Source organism: Fukomys damarensis, unplaced genomic scaffold, assembly GCF_012274545.1.
Source record: "Fukomys damarensis isolate Sample0158 unplaced genomic scaffold, DMR_v1.0_HiC HiC_scaffold_12, whole genome shotgun sequence".
NCBI lineage: Eukaryota > Metazoa > Chordata > Mammalia > Rodentia > Bathyergidae > Fukomys > Fukomys damarensis.
Window position 1 is genome coordinate 49,382,797 of NW_022900924.1, and position 18,152 is coordinate 49,400,948.

General features: G+C 41.9%; 1 protein-coding gene across 13 annotated transcripts in view; it reads right to left on the bottom strand.

The window, feature by feature from the left end:
• Positions 1 to 298: 298 nt before the first annotated feature.
• Lpp (LIM domain containing preferred translocation partner in lipoma) overlaps positions 299 to 18,152 on the bottom strand; it is a 612,241-nt gene continuing 594,387 nt past the window's right edge. For all 13 annotated transcript variants that reach the window (XM_010624126.3, XM_010624129.2, XM_010624124.2 and 10 more), the window contains 3 exons: positions 9,299 to 9,477; positions 3,632 to 3,752; positions 299 to 952 (listed from right to left, as the gene is read on the bottom strand). In XM_010624126.3, the coding sequence (XP_010622428.1) occupies positions 824 to 952; positions 3,632 to 3,752; positions 9,299 to 9,477 (429 nt within the window). In that variant the 3' untranslated portion in view covers positions 299 to 823. The remainder of the gene's footprint in view (positions 953 to 3,631; positions 3,753 to 9,298; positions 9,478 to 18,152) is intronic.

Consider the following 18,152-nt stretch of genomic DNA (forward strand, 5'->3'; position numbering starts at 1 on the left):
GGAAAATCTTAGGGTAGTATTGTAGAATAATGACAGGCTTTTCAAACATACCCCCAAAATGCATTATTGAGTGCATCCCAGTTGTAATTTCTCTGAAAAAAATTGAAGGTTGATTGCCTTTTACCACTAAGCCATTAGCTGGTAACTATTTTCAAATGACTCTTGACCACTGATCAGTACAGATTCTGAAGTTGGTTGGTTGCACATCAAATTTGGGCTAGTTTTAATTTATGCATTTTACAACTTGAAGTTTTTAGAGCCTAACATAGAAATTGTGCACTGTTTTCTCCAAAGGTGAAGAGTGGTATAGAGCAACAGAGAAACACATTTTTCAATACACAGTAAAAGAATGGCCACCATTTATAGCTGCAGGCAGCACGGAAGGGACAGGATGGTGACTTGAAGCCTACCAGCACCTGGGACTTGGCAGACTTGCCCATGAAAAACCGTGGGACAGCAAATACCACACTAAAAAAAGCTATTCAACCAGATGAAAAGTGAGACAAACATAGGGATTAAAAGTTACAGGAATGCAGAAGTGAATGGGATGGAACATAATCTGTGCAAAAATGTGGAAGTCTTTGGAACAAAGGCCCAGCAGGGCCCTGCATGATTAAATGTGAAACGTGTATTTGGTAAGAACTAGAAATAAAATCTCATAAGCTATGGGATTCTACAGGAAGGTTAACAGCAGATGAAGCACAGAGACCATCCCATAGCTTGACTGCCTTGGCTCTATTTTCCTATTTCTTTTCTTAGCTATTTCTTGTGTTTCATTCTTCTCGGTACCACAAGCACTAAGAAGCTCATCAAGCTACTGGATCTAAAGGTCAGTGCTCGCCTTGGCAGTCAGCACCCTGATGCGGGCGGAGTTGCAGGTCTTGCAGAGGATATGTCCATCCAAGGGGTAGCAGCCTTGGTTATCTCCTTCGGACAGAAGACCACCACAGTCCTGGAGAATAAAGACAGATGGAAACGATGGAAACAAAACTGTGAATACTTGAAGTTCAGATTTCTCAACTTTCTATTCACAACCTCTGCAACGTGGCCACTTCATATAATGCCTCTCCCTCCCCCTCGTACATAACATGGGGCACCCTGAATCATAGTGAATGAAAGCCTGGGGTGACATATACATATGGACTAAAATGAACCTCTTGACAGTCACTGAAGATGAAGTACAGAGAGCCAATGGATTTCAGCTTTCCGGGAGTAGTTTGCTTCTCATAAAACAATGACAACAGAAAATACATAGACTCCTAATTCACTTTATTCTTTAGCGTCACTTTTTAGAGTCTCAAAAGGGATATATAGGTGCAGAAATGGAAAGTTTGGGTCATTTCTGGGCAAAAGCAGAGAGCGGTTCTTGCGAAGCAACAGGATCCTTTGTAGTTTATGCATGCATGCTTACTCCAATTATAGTACAAAAATAAGATCCAAGGGGTCTGGAGAGCCACAGTTTGTTGTACTTTCCAAGGAAGTTAGTACGCTACAGGGGAACAAGTGCTAGACTGAGACTGACCTCTGGGGTACCTGGAGGGACCACCCCCAGTTCTGTCCCTGGCTGCTCACTGCATACAAAGCTGACGGCCACTCTGAAAACGCTTCATTTTTCTACCTTGCCGAGGGTCACAGTGGATACTGGATGTGAGTGTACTTTAGAAAAATGCTAAGAGCCCTGTAACTTCACAGGATTATATGACTGTTGACAGCACCTGTGAAGGTCTACTTTGGAGAGTATTACACAGCAGTTAGATGTCACCCCTTGCCTTTGCAGCATATGGGCATTTCTTTGGAAAATAAATACAAAGAACGTCTAGTAGTGTGTGCCTTGCTGACTTTGGTAGCAACTAACAGGTCGCAGAAGCTATAGACCCTACCTCTACCGCTTATGCCTATATTTGACAAATGATGAGATTTAAATTTAAAAAGGGTATGGCCCAGAGCCCAAAGACAGTAATAGTTATGCTTCACAGGAAGTTTGGTTTCACCAAAAAGAATTTGATAAGTTGCAGTTCTAGGGGCCTTCAGAAAATTGGGTAAAGGAACTAGACAAAACACTGTTGGTATAATATAAAAGAAGGAAGGCTATTTCATGGATGACACGGACATCTGAACACTGTAAAAAGCCCGGAGAGGGCCACAGCATGGGGACCACCAATGCCTAGAATCTCAGAGCCAAAAGGGGCCTCGCATGGCGGCCAGTGTGGCTTCCTTGTTTTATAGCAGAGGACTGGGAGCAAAAAAGGAAGGGATTGGTCCAGAGTGATGTAGAGTCCACGGCAGGACAAGAATAGTAGTCTGTATTCTTCAAACTCAGTGCTCTTCCTGTTGTATAGTTTTGTTTCTAAAAATTTCTCATCAATTTAAAGCAAACCTAATGTGTATGGCTACCATAAAATTCAAGAGGAGGGAGACACATTTGATGCAACTTTCTGCACAAAGGTGAAGAACACTTCTGGCCAAGTGTGTTGGCATGTACATCAAGCATGTGAAGAAAGTCAGCAAGCCCTTCTAACCTGAGCCTCACTTTCTCTGCCTGAAGTATCTATTAGCACACCCTTCATTTGAACCACTTTAAGGATGACAGCTGAACACTGCTAATCTCTTCACTTCTGCAGTCATAAAACCTTGGGTAAGAGCTGTTAGTTTTTTTGTTTTGTTATTTCAATTGTCTTTTCTCATGTCGGGACTGGAGAAAGGCACACAACCTTGGCTCTAGAGCAAAACAAAGGACCCTGTAGAAAAGAGATGGTCAGTTATGGCTGAGGCAGTGAACAGAGTGAATGCTTTCCAGAGAGAAAGGGTGGCCCTCACAGCCCTGCCAGCCTCTGTGCTGGGAATATTTCTTACTTGGACTAAACGACCACTCCCAAGAGGAGGTGGCAATAAGGAAGCCCCTATTACACCCCACCAAAGGACAAGGGGGACTGAAGAGTGCTGTGTTCAGCAGAGCTGGCAGTAAGGAGGGAAATACTTCAGGATGGGTCTGGGTAATTGGTAGAACTCAGACAATAATCATGGGGGAAAACTTGCTACCCTTGGCTGTGTGAATGGCTATGTGTCTCCTAGCTTCAGCAGACTTCATTACAGGGACTTCTCTTGTCACCTCCTGACTAGATTCTGGTTCTGGAGACTTACACCTGGATCTTCCATGGTCCTTTGCAGTCATCTGACTTCTTAAGTGCTCAGCTAGTGCTTGCTAATAAGAAAAAATTCATGACTTTGAACAAGAAACTCTTGACTCCCCTGAAATGAATGGATTCTTATCCTTTTCAGTGGGTGGCAATGCATCAGAGCCAAAGTTAAAGATTTAGTAGTGTGATGCAGATAATAACAATACCATTTCTCATTAATTTAATAATTTACAACTTACAAGGTTTATTTTAGTCTCACAGCCATTATGGGGGGAATGAAGAATTTTTGTTCTTTGTACAGGTGGGGGAATTGAGACCCAGATAGGTAAAGTGACTTATCCAATGTTACTCACATTAAGCGCCCACATGGCTCTGTGAACACTGGCGCCCTGGTCTTCCCCGATTTAATGACAGCTCTGTTTATGAACGCCCAGCTCTCATGGGCCTTTCAATTCCCAGCACACACTGGCAGACATGGAGCACCCTCCACATACCTCACAGCGGTAGCAATGCACATGGAAGTCACGATCCAATGCCACAATGCGGACAGTCTCCTCCTGGCCAGGGGCTGGCATGATAGGCTCCTTGCACACAGAACACCGGGGGGCAAATTTCCTGCAAACAGGGAGATGATTCTGGTTAGACACTAGGCACAGACACTGACAAAGGAGTCACATGCAGGGGAGGAAGAAAAGGTGTCAGCCCAGCATCAAGACACCTGGTCTGCATTTCCTGTGTGACCTTGTCACTCTGCTCCATCTGGGTCTGCTTTCTCCTCTGCACCGTGAGGAAGTCAGAGGGCTGAGGTCCTTCTAGGAGGCAAAAACCACGCTATCTGATGAGGTGAAAGAGTGAGTGTGTGATCTGCATTGCATGAAGAGCACCTGGGAGCTCGTTACCACACAGCATGTGGTCAGCAAGCACCTGTGCACAGGTTCCTGCTATAAAACTGGGCCACACCGAGGGAAAACCAAGGTGCTGCTGGCCCAGACTTGTCTCTGACTTTTGCTTCTAGACCTTTGCATCTACTCCTTAGGACTAGGCAAACATCTTGAAGTTATCTTTCCCTCCTCTTGAATGCACAGGGCCTCTTTCTTAGAAATGTCTTGGACCCTAGGAACCAACACAAGAAGCTTCAGATATATTACTCTTCAAAACAGAGTTTAAAAACCTACTACACCAAATTAAAAATGGCCGAATCTACGTTTCCTACATTCTGATTTTGTTAAACTTTTGTTTGAAAGTTAAGGAACTGTTACATTCTTCTTTTAAGAATTTTAGCACTCTTCAAGGCTATGAATATATTGACACATATAAATATACACATGCATATATTTCTGAAGTTAGTTGTAAAGAATGTTAATATTTCTTAGTTCTTAACATGACCCATGGTCCCAAACACTTTTCCCTCATAGCAGAGGGCGTCCATCCATCTGTATTTTCTGGAAACCAGGAGTGGCATTTGTGAAGGTGTGAAAGAAGCCATGGTTTGAAATGGATACTCAGGAGAACTGAAGAGATTTTCAAAAAGCAAAAAAGACTGTGTAACTCAGTTTTTGGATGGTAATGGTTTTAAGATTAATGATGTTAAAATTTATCTATTTGTAGTGAGACTTAAAAGGAAATAATGATAGTAATCTAATACTTCACAGAGCACTTTATGGTTGTCAAAGCGTTTTTACATACATTATACTCTGTATGTACATATTAATTTTCCTGGTAGCATCCAAAAGGCATCTGTATGGCTGCAATCTAAATAAATATGAATTAAGCAGCAGATCAATTGATTGCTATGAAAGAAAAATTAAAAGGATCATGGTACAACCGCAGCAGTAATCAGAGCTGTTGTAATTGGTATTTTATGTGAGAAGTTTATATTCACACTGGCAAAAAACTGCTTTGGACTACCTGATTATTTTTGAATCTGGGTCATCGGTAGTGAAATAAGCAGGCTTCTGGTATCAACTGTAAAATTTCCTTCTCTGAAAACCACTGGAACTGTAAACACTGTGAGGGTAGAAGTATGTTCCCTTCTTACTGTACCCTATTTACAGGCTTCCTGTCCTACATTCCCAAAGTAGAATTACTTACTCCTCCAGGACAGAGTTTCTCTCACTGAATTTGTCTATTCTGATGGCAATTTTTTGTATGTGTTTAGCTGCAAAGGGTAGATTTTTGGCCCCTTTCTGATCACCATGACTGGTTCTGAAAGAAGAAATCTGAGCAATATCTGTGATGCCCCCACAAAGCCTCATGTGCTCACGGTGGGGCTCTGGGGAGTGACTGGATCATGGGTGTGTATACTGGGACCGCTTCACAGATGGGTTCATGGCTGGTGTGATGTTGGGAGGTGCAGCATGGGGGGAAGAGGGCCTGGAACTTTATATACCCCTTCTCCTTCCTTGATCTGCCCTGCTTCTCGCTGCCCGGCATGAACTCATTCTGCTGCCATGGAGCCAGACTGCTACAGACTGAAACCTCTACAAAGTGTGAGCCAAACTAAAATTCCTCCTTGAAATTGTGGGTGTCAGGTATTTCATCCCAGCAATGAGAAAGTAGCTAAGATAATATCTAATGAAACACAGCCTGCGATATTCTTCTACAAGATAAATGTTATTTAACATTTTTGTTCAATCTCAAGGTCCTTTTTTAGAAGGGCATAAACTGGACTTTTGGTAAGTAATGATTTTTCCTATCAACTGTCCTCCTTTTCATGTGACACCAGAAAGAAAAGTGAAGAGAGAGAGGAGGGGTCCCCGGAGTGTTCCTGGCAATTTGAGGAGAGTTAAAAATCCCAATGCTCAATTCACTGAATGGGCAATAAAAATAACAAGTAAATTTGATGAAAACATTTTTTAGGACTACAGCTACCCTTTATTGATTATTATTATGTGCCCAGTTCTACTGAACACTCCATATACCTCCATTCTAGCAGCGTTATGGGGAAGTACTTCCATCACCCCTACTGTGCAGCCAAGAGAGTGATATCTTAGTCATCTCATACCCAGCATAATTCTGGGAATCAACACATGGATGCTGATTAAACAAATAGGTTAGGGTAATATCTATGCTAAGAGGGCACAGACAGTAGGATAACGCCTCAGCACACTGAATAGGGCAGTCAAGATTGCCTTTCTGGACTTCTTTACAGCTTTGGCAGTGGGAATGACCTGAGAGGAACTTCTACATTTTTTTGCATTTGCTCTATCAATTTATACACATATTCTCTATTATTACAAAACAATACAGTCGTTTACTGTAAAACTTTATGCCTATATATTTCTTTGCAAGTGCTATCACCAAACGTCATCAAATTGAGAGCAGATATGAATTCAAGCATGGGGAGAGAGAGGCCTGAGATCAGAGAAGTTGTCTTGGAGGAGAAGGTAATTGACTTTGGCCTTTAAAGATGATAGCTTAAGGTAAATGGGAGTGTGTGTGTGTGTGTGTGTGTGTGTGTGTGTGTGTGCGTGTGTGCGTGTGTGTGTGTGTGTGTGTGTTTACGGAGTGGACAGTCAGCCAGGGAACTGAGGGCACAGCAGTCACTGAACTGACATCTGTGAAAGAGCTTACGGAGCAACTACGACTAGGATGTTCTGTAAGGAGTCACCCATTTGCAAGATTTCTGGGTTCTGTACATCAAGTTCTGTGCCTCCTGAATGCCGTTTCTGAGGTCTCACCAAGAGGCCACCCTCTCTGTACTCCCTACAGAGATTCCTTTGATTGCTACTTAACGCACTCTTCAAATTCTGCTCCCAAAGTCCCCTGGCCCCTGAGCTACACAATCTCTTCTGACTCTGACAGCACAGGTCCTTTCCTACTACCTGCCTAGAGTGCTGCCCCTCGGCCCCATCGCACTGCTGTGTATCTGCACACACCTTTCTTTGTGTGTCTAGGCAATCTGGTTCCTTGTAATTTTTTTTTTTCAGTGCCCATCACAGTTAATGGCACACAGTGGTTCCCTGCAAATGTGAGTTGAATTGTACTGAAATACATTTCCCAAAGGCTGACAAAAATCCGGGAGTGATGGAACACACCTGTAACGCTAGCACTTTGGGAGGCTGAGGCAGGAGAATCCTAAGTTTGAGCCCAGACTGGATAACGTAGTGAGACTCCATCTCAAAATAAAATATAAAGGGCTGAGGATGTAGCTGAGGGTGACGACACTGGGTTTAATTTCCAGTAACCCGTCCCCACAAACCCCCAAAACAACCCCATAAACTTACAAACAAATAAGGAAAAATCAACCCCACAAAAGCAGACCCATTCAGAAGGACCAAAACTGAGACCCCCCAAAATCCATTTGGGAAAGGGGTTTAGGTAACTTTGTCTACTCTCTTTGGTCTTCCATTCCCCACTTGTTCTGGACTTTGAGTGGCTTTGTCTTTCAAGGCTTAGAAATAAGAGTTCTAAACAATTTTTTTTCTACTTTCTTTTCATAAGTGAGGAAAACATCACAAAGCCTCTCCCTGCCCATACCTGCCAATTATGGAGACATTATTTTTAAAGAAATAATTTCTGTTTTAACATGCAAAGAATTGCCTGGGGGAGGGGGCGAGAGCTGAGTTTGGAGATTTTTTTTTTCCCTTTTAGCTGCTCAAGCCTGCTTTTTTTGAGCTTTCAGACCCACACACTTATGTCACGAGTCTCAAGTCTTTAATTATGCTCCCCACCACTAGAAATGAAAGATAAATGGCACAGATATAAACTTATATTTGTCAGGATTGATTTCCTGTTTTAATTGAGGGGTGTAATGTATCAGTATCTTCCAGCAACAGAAACATGTGTGCTCTGATTATATCTATCAGTCTTTCTTGGATTAGGGTAAGTCTAAGAAAGGAGAGAAACAGTGACAGAAATATACTCCCTATGGGTATCTTTTCACTTCCCTTAAATAGACACAGGTTTTTTTTTTCTTCATGTGTAATTACAAGCTAAAAATATCAACAATGTGAAGTACAATTTATGCTGTGACTGCCCTTTAAAAGTGAGCCCTTCCTTGCCTAATTCAAGTTGAGAATTTCTGCCTCTGGGGTTTTTTACTTCGTTCAGCCTCACGGTGAGGTTTTCACTTTCTCTGCTACTTGGAAAGAGGTCAGGAAGTTCATTTTTTAAATATGAGTCTCAGGTCTCCACACTGCTCACGGAATGTACCTCCTGGCTGCTGACAATCGACAGTGGTGAAAATTAGCCCATTTTGTGCACCCTTGGAAGCCATAGGATGGATACCCAGAGTGGTGAGCAGCATGAGTTTCGTCTCACCAAGGGCCTCACAAACTGTCCTCAAAGCCAGTCCCAGCAAACAGAAGTCAGAAAACCCTCCTGTCTTCTGTTAGAGAGTCACAAGTACAGAGTTTTTATAGTTGGTAAACATATGCAACATGTGATCAGTAAATCATCTAAAACACCGGCCAGATAAAAAACTGTGATTTCCTCAAAAACCTCAGCCCTAATGGAGGAAAGAGGGACCTACAAACGAGAGCAGTGAAGAAGAGGGATGTATGCGCATTTCTAGGCCAATGATTTAGTGGCCTTATTCACTTTTTAATCCTCCTCTGAAGACCATGCAATACTGCATTACTCAATTTCTTTATAAAATATCCTCGGGAAGAGAAGACCTGGGTGAAGCGAGAGGTTAGGGAGGACTAAGAATAAAGATAAATGTATGCTCTGTATATGTGAGAGGCTTGCGTAAGGCAGAGGGACACAACTATTCACAGCATCTGTCCTCCACAGCCTCCTGTGTGCAGCACGGCAGTGATGCAGATCTTGTCACACCTGGGAGAGTTTTAGGACAAAGTTTGGAAAAGTGAGGAAATTGGAGTGCTCAGCTCAGGAGCAATTTGCCAAATGGTATGTACACATCGTTCACGCTCAGGTCAGGATCCTCCCTCATTCTGCTGCACGTACTTGGTGGCTGAGTCAGTTTTCACCATGAGAGCCACACAAAGCTCAAACGAGCTCCACTGGAGGACTGCGTGAATCAACCGACAGCAATTCCTGCCGTTGGGGGGTGGTCAGTGTAGGGTGGGAAAGCGCTCGGTCAATACATCCTGAGCGCCTTCAGCTCTGAAAGACAAGAATGTGCAGCCCAGATACCAGGCAGCAAGAACAGATGTCCGGAGGCCTGGCGGGCTGGAGGAGAGGGAGGCTCTGCCTACTTGTGGAAGTCCTCGATGCAGTGAATGAGGCCTCCGGCGTCCACGGTGAACGGGATTCCGTCCAGGCTGCGGTGGCACATCACGCAGGTGAAGCAGTGAGGGTGATAGGCCTTCCCGGTGGCGCGGAGAATCCGCTCCATGATGGGCTTGGAACACACTTTGCACTGCTCCAGAGTATTCTGGGGAGGGAAAGGACATGCGGGTGTTAAGCTGGGACTGATCTCCGTGCAGCAGTGTGTTTTTACAGAGAACACGGGTTTAGGAACTTGGAACAGTGTCATTACAAAGGGAAGGAAATGCAATCAGAGTCAAGGACCTTTCCGGAGGTCTTCCAGATATCAGACAGCAAACCTAGGATTTAGAACCCGTGCTGTCTGACTACTACCCTTGCTCCTTCCCATTGTCACAAGAGTGATGGCAACCTTTTTGTTAGTATCTCTGGCCTTGTCAGGACAACTTAAATTTTGCCCTTGTAGCTCAATGGCTGCCGTAAACAGTACGTAAACAAGTGAGCACGGTTTTGCTCCAGAAAAACTTTATTTACAGAATCAAATAACAGGGCAGATGTGGCCCATGTCTGTTGTTTGATCACAGAAACTCCCCTCGCAGGTTCTGCACCTGGAAAATGCTTTACCTCTACTTCTAAATCTTGGTTCATCCTCTAAGATCTGAGGGGTGGTCACAAAGCCCCTAACTCTTTAAAGAACCCTTTGATGACCCAGACAATGCATGCTGGGTCTAGAACCCAAACCAGAGCTCAACGTAATCAATGGGATTTTGATCATTTAATACTTTGAGTCAAACACCACCTCCATGATGTGGGTCCATGAACAGTTTGGAAGAAATGTTGACTGTAGTGGGTGGTCTGGTTTTGAAAAGTGAATTAAAATCTCATCTGCCTCTAAAAATACATACTGGCATGATCCTTGAAAGAGCTACTTTTCAGTTTGCCAGCACTCAGAAAGATCCACACTTAACTTCCCATCCGTTCCTAGAATCCCATCCCTGCTCTCACCAATCAATCTTGTTTCACATGGACTCTGCTGTATTCCAACAGAGCTGCATGGGTGGACTCAGTGGAATCTGGACTAGATCTAGGACATGGATCTCATTACGAACATGCAGAACTGGGTGAGCTGTGGAAATTAGGGAGTAACTGCCCCCTTACCACGGAGACTCTTTAAGTTTCTATGAGGCAAGATGGGCCTAGTGTCCCCACAGTGACCAGTGCTAAGGGCCTCTGCCTTTGCCTCTTTGTTTGCATGGAGCCGCCCCCAATACTTCTCTTGCTCTCGAAAGAACTTCTAATTTCCTTTCCAAAACAACAAAGTGTTTTCCTGATAACAGAGACTGAATGGCTCCACAACGTAAATTTAAGGAATGAATTCTGTACATGATATTCAATGTCTCTTTCTAGGCTTAGTTAGCTTCTTATAACATCTCAGACTATTCCCTCTTGTTCAAGCTTAGGAGAATATCACACTCTCTGCACATTGGCTAATGCCCACATTAGTCATAATTTACCATTTGGATCTGTCAAGCTAACACTTGAAACTGGCTGCTCCTTTCTCGCCTCTTGTTTAGCACCTTGCTTACTCTTCTTACAGTACTTCCTGTGCATTCTTTATTTGGGCAGATGTCTGTTTGCTTTACTAGACTTGCCATTTCATGAAGGAAATGGACTATGTCTTAAAAACATTTTTTTTTCTGTCTCATACAGTACCCAGGGTACTGCCTGGAATAAAAATAAGCTGTGGAATCAATGTATGTAGGAAGAATGAATAAAGGAACAATGTTTAATTCCATGCTGGCATTACAGTGCTGGCTCAAGTCTCTCAAGTCTGGAATTCATCCCAAGATGAATTGGTAAATCCATCACCATCCTCTCCTCAGAGCTGTGGTTGCCCGAGGCTGTGAAATTGCTTAGTATGCCTCTGGTCACAGTCTAAGCTCATGGAATCTATTAACCTATTTTTCTCCCATTTTGAAGAGGTGAAATTAAAATAGCAGAACAGCAAAGGATGAGAGTCCGGGTTGAAGATGGCCTGGAGGATGAAGGCCTTCTTCCTCCTCTTCTACCCCAGTTATCTGAGTCAATGTGGCTAGAAATTGTCTTCCCAGGGCGTGTGCTTTGCTTCCCTGTGCATTTGAACCATTTTTTATTATTTGGAGAAAAAAACCTTGCCCTATAATGCAGTGGAACAAACCAGAATAATACTTGACCAGAAAATGTTTTGTTTGCGTTGAGGCTTGGCTGCAAGATTCAGCTCATTTACTCAAAGTCATCAGCAACATAGAAGATTCCATCTGCTTCCGAGGAAAGACTTTTGGTCTACGGAAGCTTTGCTCAAACGACAGGTAAACCGACCATTTTTGCTGCAAAGAAAAACATGTGAAATAGGCCTAAAATCTGCTGACTGTAAAATGCTTGCAAATCAGAAAAGAAAGTTCCCAAGAAAGCAGCTTGGGCTGGCAAATGATGAAGGGAAGGCACACCGACCTTCATTAGCCAGCTCTGCACCGTGTGCCTCCCTTTTAGTCCCCACTGGGCCCACCAGTACCCCTAGGCATAGCTGCTCTTTTTCTTTTTTAAATTAGCTTATGTTTGCAGTGCATAATAACACCTACCTCACATATACACACATATTACATCTTAATAATTTTAATCCACCTTCCTGCCTTCCTCTTTCTATTTCCAGATACCTTTTCCATTTTCAAAGTCTAGCTCCCTGTTTCCTTACCAGTAAAGAGAAACCATGTGATGTTTAAACTTCAGCATCCACTTTGTTTTACTTAGTATTATGGCCTTGAGATGCATCCATTTTCCTACAAATAACTCAAATTTACCTTTCTTTATGGCTGAGTAGTACTCCATTGTGCCACAGACCACATTTTCTTTAGCAGTCAACTCTTGACGGTTCTATAGGCTTCTTCCAAGATGTCGCTATTATAAACTGTGCTGCTGTAAACACGTGTGTTCATGGATCACTGTAATACATGACTGTAACTCTTCTGAGAAGATACCCAGGGGAGGTGCAGCTGGACTACATGGAATTTCTCTTTTTAGTGTCTTGAAGAATTGCCATACTAATTTCCGTATAGGCTGCACCAGTTTACATTTCTACCAAAAATGCAGAAGAGTTCCTCTGTCTCCATTAACATCGAAGAGAAAGGTGGAATCTCTCACAGTGTCAGGGAGGAGGGGACTTGGAGGCCTCTAACATGAGCTGTCATCTCACAGCGATTATTGCCTTTAGAAATGTTAACTTTTTGACTTTAAAAAGTTAAAATGTGAAATAACAATTTATGTAAAAAAGCAGTGTTGTGAAACAAGGTTACTGGAATGATAAAGGGTGACTTGTTCGAGATACAGTTTTGCTCTTATTGGGATAAAAATAAAAGGGAAACAAGAGACAGTTTGACAATATTAGCTCTCTGAAGTCCTTAGAGATTACAGTGTTCTAGGAGTTTTCAATTCTCACTGCCTCTCTCATACTCCTTCACTTAGAGAAAACAGTTTACTAAAGAAGCAGGTCTAAAAGAGCCAAACTCACTTCTGGCTGACGAGTGTGAAAGGAAGAAGCCTGTGAGAAATCTGCATTGTGCAGCTGGAAAAAAAAAATCACGATTCTAGTCCAACTACCAGACTCAAAAAACCAAGGCATGGACGGGGAACACAGCCAGTGTCAGATTTGGAGTTAGATGCCAGTCTTCTAATTCTCTCTCCAGTGGAGGGCTTTTCTGCTACATCACACTGCGTTTCAGCAGACACACTCAATGTTGCAAATAGAAAGCATTAAGTTTTACTATCTGGACATTACAAACACACACACACACACACACACACACACACACACACACACAGACAAGAAACACGTTGAGATCATGGTAGTTCGTCTCCCAAACTCTTATAGGATGAGATAGAAAACTCACTGTTTCAGATCTACAAGAGTGTGCTTGCATAAATTTTGGTTGGGTGAGTACCTTACATAAAGTAAAATTATTCTGTGTAACCATACAAATACTGTTCTGGTCCCAAACTTCCCAGCAGGCAGGCTAAGACACAGCATGCTCCAAATACACCATATTTGGGAGCCTCAGTAGGGGCCAGAGGTTTCTAGAGGCCCTCAGTGGACAGTGCGGGTCAGGAGAAGCTTCACCCACTTACTCCAGTGTGCTGAATGGATACCACCATTTTCCACAGGAGTTGTGATGTGGAAAATGTTGCGAAGTTCCTTTCAAGTGTAGGTGCACCCAAGAATGGCGGCGTACTTCAGTAAAAAGAGAATAGGGCTAAGACTAAGCAAATATCTTTGGAAGTGCCAGGGTAATTATTTAAACTCAAACAGTTAGATTACTTAACTGTGGGATACAAATGGATTCTGGTGTCCTGTATCTTAATTCTGGTGATAAGAAGGCTTCTGCAACAAAGAGACTCCATTATATCTTGGTTCTCTTCATGAGTCTCCAGCACAGTGGCTTCCTACAAAGCATGTAGGAATACATACATGTAATGCATGTATCCTCTCCACACCATTTCCCTGCTACCTTTCCATTTTCCCTCCTTCCTTCTGTTTTGCCTTTTATCCTTCTCTCTTGTGCTGGAAATCAAAACCAGGACCTCAATGACAGCAGTCAAGTGCTCTACCACTGAACTACATTCCCAGTCCATGCGTGCATTTTTTATTAAAAGTTTTCCTAATCTTTCCAGGTGTCCTCTACCGATACCCATTTATTAATCTAAATCCAGATGTGTATTTGTACTGGCATCTAATATATATTTCAAAACAGAAAATAGAGCAGCTTAATATCATCCATACGACTTTGATTTTTCTAGTCAGAATTAAAATTCCTCCTTTACAAATGAAAATTATAATCTTTCCAGATTGAAACAGTTTGTTAGATGGCATCATGTCCTTAAAATGTATTTTGTTTTGATATCATTACTCCATCTCCTCCATAAGAAAATGACAGCCAAAACCCACCTGACTGCAAATTCAATGTAAGAATTTCAACATTCATTCATTCTTTCTCCCTTGTGGTATATACCTGCCAATCTTTCTGAGGACAATTCGTGGTACCCAATCACCTCCCCACTTATACTAGCATTTCAGAAAGTTTAGATGGTGAAGCAAAGTGTTTAACATCCTGGCAGGTACAGAGGAAGAGAGAGAAGTCAAAGATAGGACTCCTTCCATTAAAGGCTCCCAATGTAATGGGCGAGATAAATCCATCTACAAATAACGGACTGAGGCAAACAGCACAGCAAAGTGCTACAGTAGAGCCATGAGTAGTTCCGAATGATGAGAGTGGCTTGTGAGGTGATGATTTATGACTCCACCAAACTATTCCGGGTGGGGTTTGAGTTGCTACTTGAAAACCAACTTATTTTTACACGCTGGAATTACTATTGTGTTATAACAAGAGTCTTCATTATCTAACCCTCCTTGAGAAAGTCTTGGATAAGCCTGCATTAAAACAAAATTCATTTCACAGGTAGAATATCATGACAAAACCAGTGTATTGGCAGCTTTGGTGAGGAGGAACTCACTTTGCCAGACAAAACCCATGTGTCAAACTAACAGAAACAAGATGCATGTGTAATTAGTAACGGAACTTAGGAAAAGAACTTACAAAAATTTCAGCTTATACTGAACAGCATAAACTAGCATTCAAATAAAGAAATATGACCTTAAACCATAGGAAAAAAATAAAACAAATAGACTAAAAGATCAGGACAATTAGGACATTTTATTCAATTTTGCCATAACCCATATATAACATTTTTCATAAAATAAATGTTACCCCATTGTTTATTCTTAAGCACTGGTATTAGGTTTGTGTTCTGACCTTTAATAATCCAGAAAGAAAAATCTCCATTTTTGGGACATTCAGTCTATTTTACCTTAAGGCTTAGAGAGCTGGTAATTTACCTTAAATGTGTAAACTATGTGGTCTGCTACATCTTCCAAAGTACTTTTCTAATCCTACAGAAATAAAAGAAGATAAGACTTGATGATTATGCTTTAGACCTTCATAGCAGGGGAAAATTAAAAGATCAGAGAACTCCACTGAGACTATCATGAGAGGGTAAAAAGAAAAAAATTCCCTTCCTTCCAACCCTAGTTAAATCAGAAATCTGCCTTTGCAAGATCGCTAAGTATAGCCCTGTTAGGTCTTACTGAAGAATCAGAGCACGGGGTCTAGCACATACATTAAGGAATTGAGGATAAGCTCAAGTCCTGGGTTTGAAAGTCCAGGCAATTTCTGTACTTTACTAACCTTTGTTTTCCTTGTCTATGGACAGAGGCGAAAAAATGTCTACATCGTAGTATTGTGATAAATGAAAGAGATCACATGTATGAAAGCAAGTACCCAGTGCCTGACACTGGGGTAATTTCCCCTACAAATTTTAAGGGGCTAGGAAACATTTTAATTAACTTGGCATACTAGTCATTTAATTAAATTAGCACATCTAAGTATATTCCTACATTTTCCTTTCTAATCAATTCTCCTTGATTTTATATTTCTACTTTTGTTTTATTCATTTATTTATTTATTTATTTATTTATTTATTTATTTATTTATTTATTTATATTTTTCCAGACAAGGTCTTGCTATGTAAGCTGCTCCTGAAATCAGTATGTAGCCCAGGCTCGCCTGGAACTTGCCATGGTTCTCCCAAGTGCTGAGATTACAGGTGTGTGTTACCATGCTCAGCTTACAGTTCTACTTGTAGAAAATAAATTATCTGAAGAATTCTGTATCTGACAACTCTAGAGGTAAATAGATGATGTCAAAACATAGAATGGCCTTCTGGATTCCTAAGAGATTTGTTTTCCACTTCGTGGAAAAGTTTCTCTGTGTACACATTAGTATACTCTTACTTTATACATTCCTTTATGCAAGTAAAGTACGTTCCTCTATATACTATGAACAAAAGCTGACACCTTGATTGGACAAAGTTCACTATGCTAACACAAACAGACCTTCACTTAAACTCCATGATGTTCTGTTATAGTAGGTAGCAAAGGCAACTGTATCCTCTAGAAGCCACACATCTATGAATGCAGTCAGCATTTGAATCTACGTCTTCTCAGCGCAGAGGGAAAGGAGCGATTTTTTCTACTGTCTTTCAATTAACAAATTTCTCCTCCATCTTTCTACTTAGTTCCATTTCACCACAACCACATTGAAAGTAGTTATTAATCTTTAGCATTTTGCTATCCCAGTCTTAAACAACAACAACAACAACAACAACAACAACAACAACAACAATTCAATTCAATTAAGCAAGAAAAAAACTACTCAAATCATCTTGTCTAATCCTGTACTCTATATATGAGGACACTGCCTACGTCGTGTCCCATTTAACGAAAAAGCCGAGATCAGAATGCGGATGACATGATTGTTCTGGGACGCTCTTTCCTCAACCCCCTCACTAGATTCTTCTTGGAGCATCAAAACATCTCTTTGGTAAATTGCCCTTGTTAACAGCCAAATATGACAAAATTAACAATTATTCTTAAGCTGAGTTTTGCCACTGTCAATACAATAGCGTTGCACGTAGATAAATATAGGAAACTTCTACACAGAACTCAGGAGAGCTGCTCTGACTCTCAGCCTCCCAGTGTGATGTCTGAGGCCCAGCTTTCATAATCCCTGCTATGCCAACCAATAAATACAAGTTATTAAGAGGCACCCAGATCCGTTCCAGGGAGACAGTCCTTTTTGAGATAGGCTGGAATTTCATAACATTTTGGACAAGACTTCATAAACTATTGAAGAGCCAGGTTCTCACGCTTACAATAGGGTAAGGGCTCTGCCCTACCTACTTCCGGAACTGTGAGATGTGAAATGTGAGAAGTACTCTTTGAGAATGCAAAAAGACTACAAATATTATTCTAGAACTTCTTTCTCTGGGAAGAATTACTGCTCCAAGCGAGAACTGATCCCAGTTCTATCATTACTCTCTGACAAATCAACCTCATGAGCCCACTGCCTTCAATTACTTTTATCATGAGAGAAGCAAAGCAATTATCAGAAACACATATAGATACAGTCTCTTGCATATTGTACTTGGAGAGATACATTTATGTCCTGTTATTATTGCTTTGTTTTCTGTAGTCTGGTGGGTGATTCTCGGGATTGAACTCTGGGTCTTTCCAGTGAGCTACATTCCCAGGCCTTTTTTAAAATTCTGAGACAAGGTCTCAATATGTCACTAAATCGCCCAAGCTGGGCTTGCTATCATCCTGACTCAGCCTCCCATAGTGCTAGAATGCAAATGTGTAGCACAGCCTGGCTTCCTACAGGTAAATTTTCTTTCTTTTTTTTTTCCTGGTACAAGGGATCGAACTTTGGTCCTGTTCTGGCGAGGCAGGTGGCGACACCACTGAGCTAAATCCCTGGCCCCTTATAATTGGATCATGTAATAATGATGGGGCAGTTTCATATTCCACACTTGGACTGAATACAAGGAAGTCATAGAGTGTATGTGGTTCATGGTAGGGTCCTTTTCCTTTTCTTGACTAGGTTAATGCTTGACTCAGTTATCCCTGAGTCTTGTGCCTATGAAGTACCATCCTGACATCACTCAGTTCAGTTAGAATAGACAGGTGGCCCTGATGGGGAGAAAGATTTGTCTCCGAATCACAGTGCTAACCTCATTGCTCTTTGACACTCGTGTTGTTGAAACAGATGTTTATGGAGACCTTGTATGTTTCCGTGACAAAGAGGAATGAGCCCGAAGCCAACGGCTGTAGTCTAGCTTTGCCAAGGCCTGCCACCCACAGTGAGCCCTGCGCAGAGCACTGCCTCTCTGGACCTTAATTCCCTCACCTATAAAAGAAGG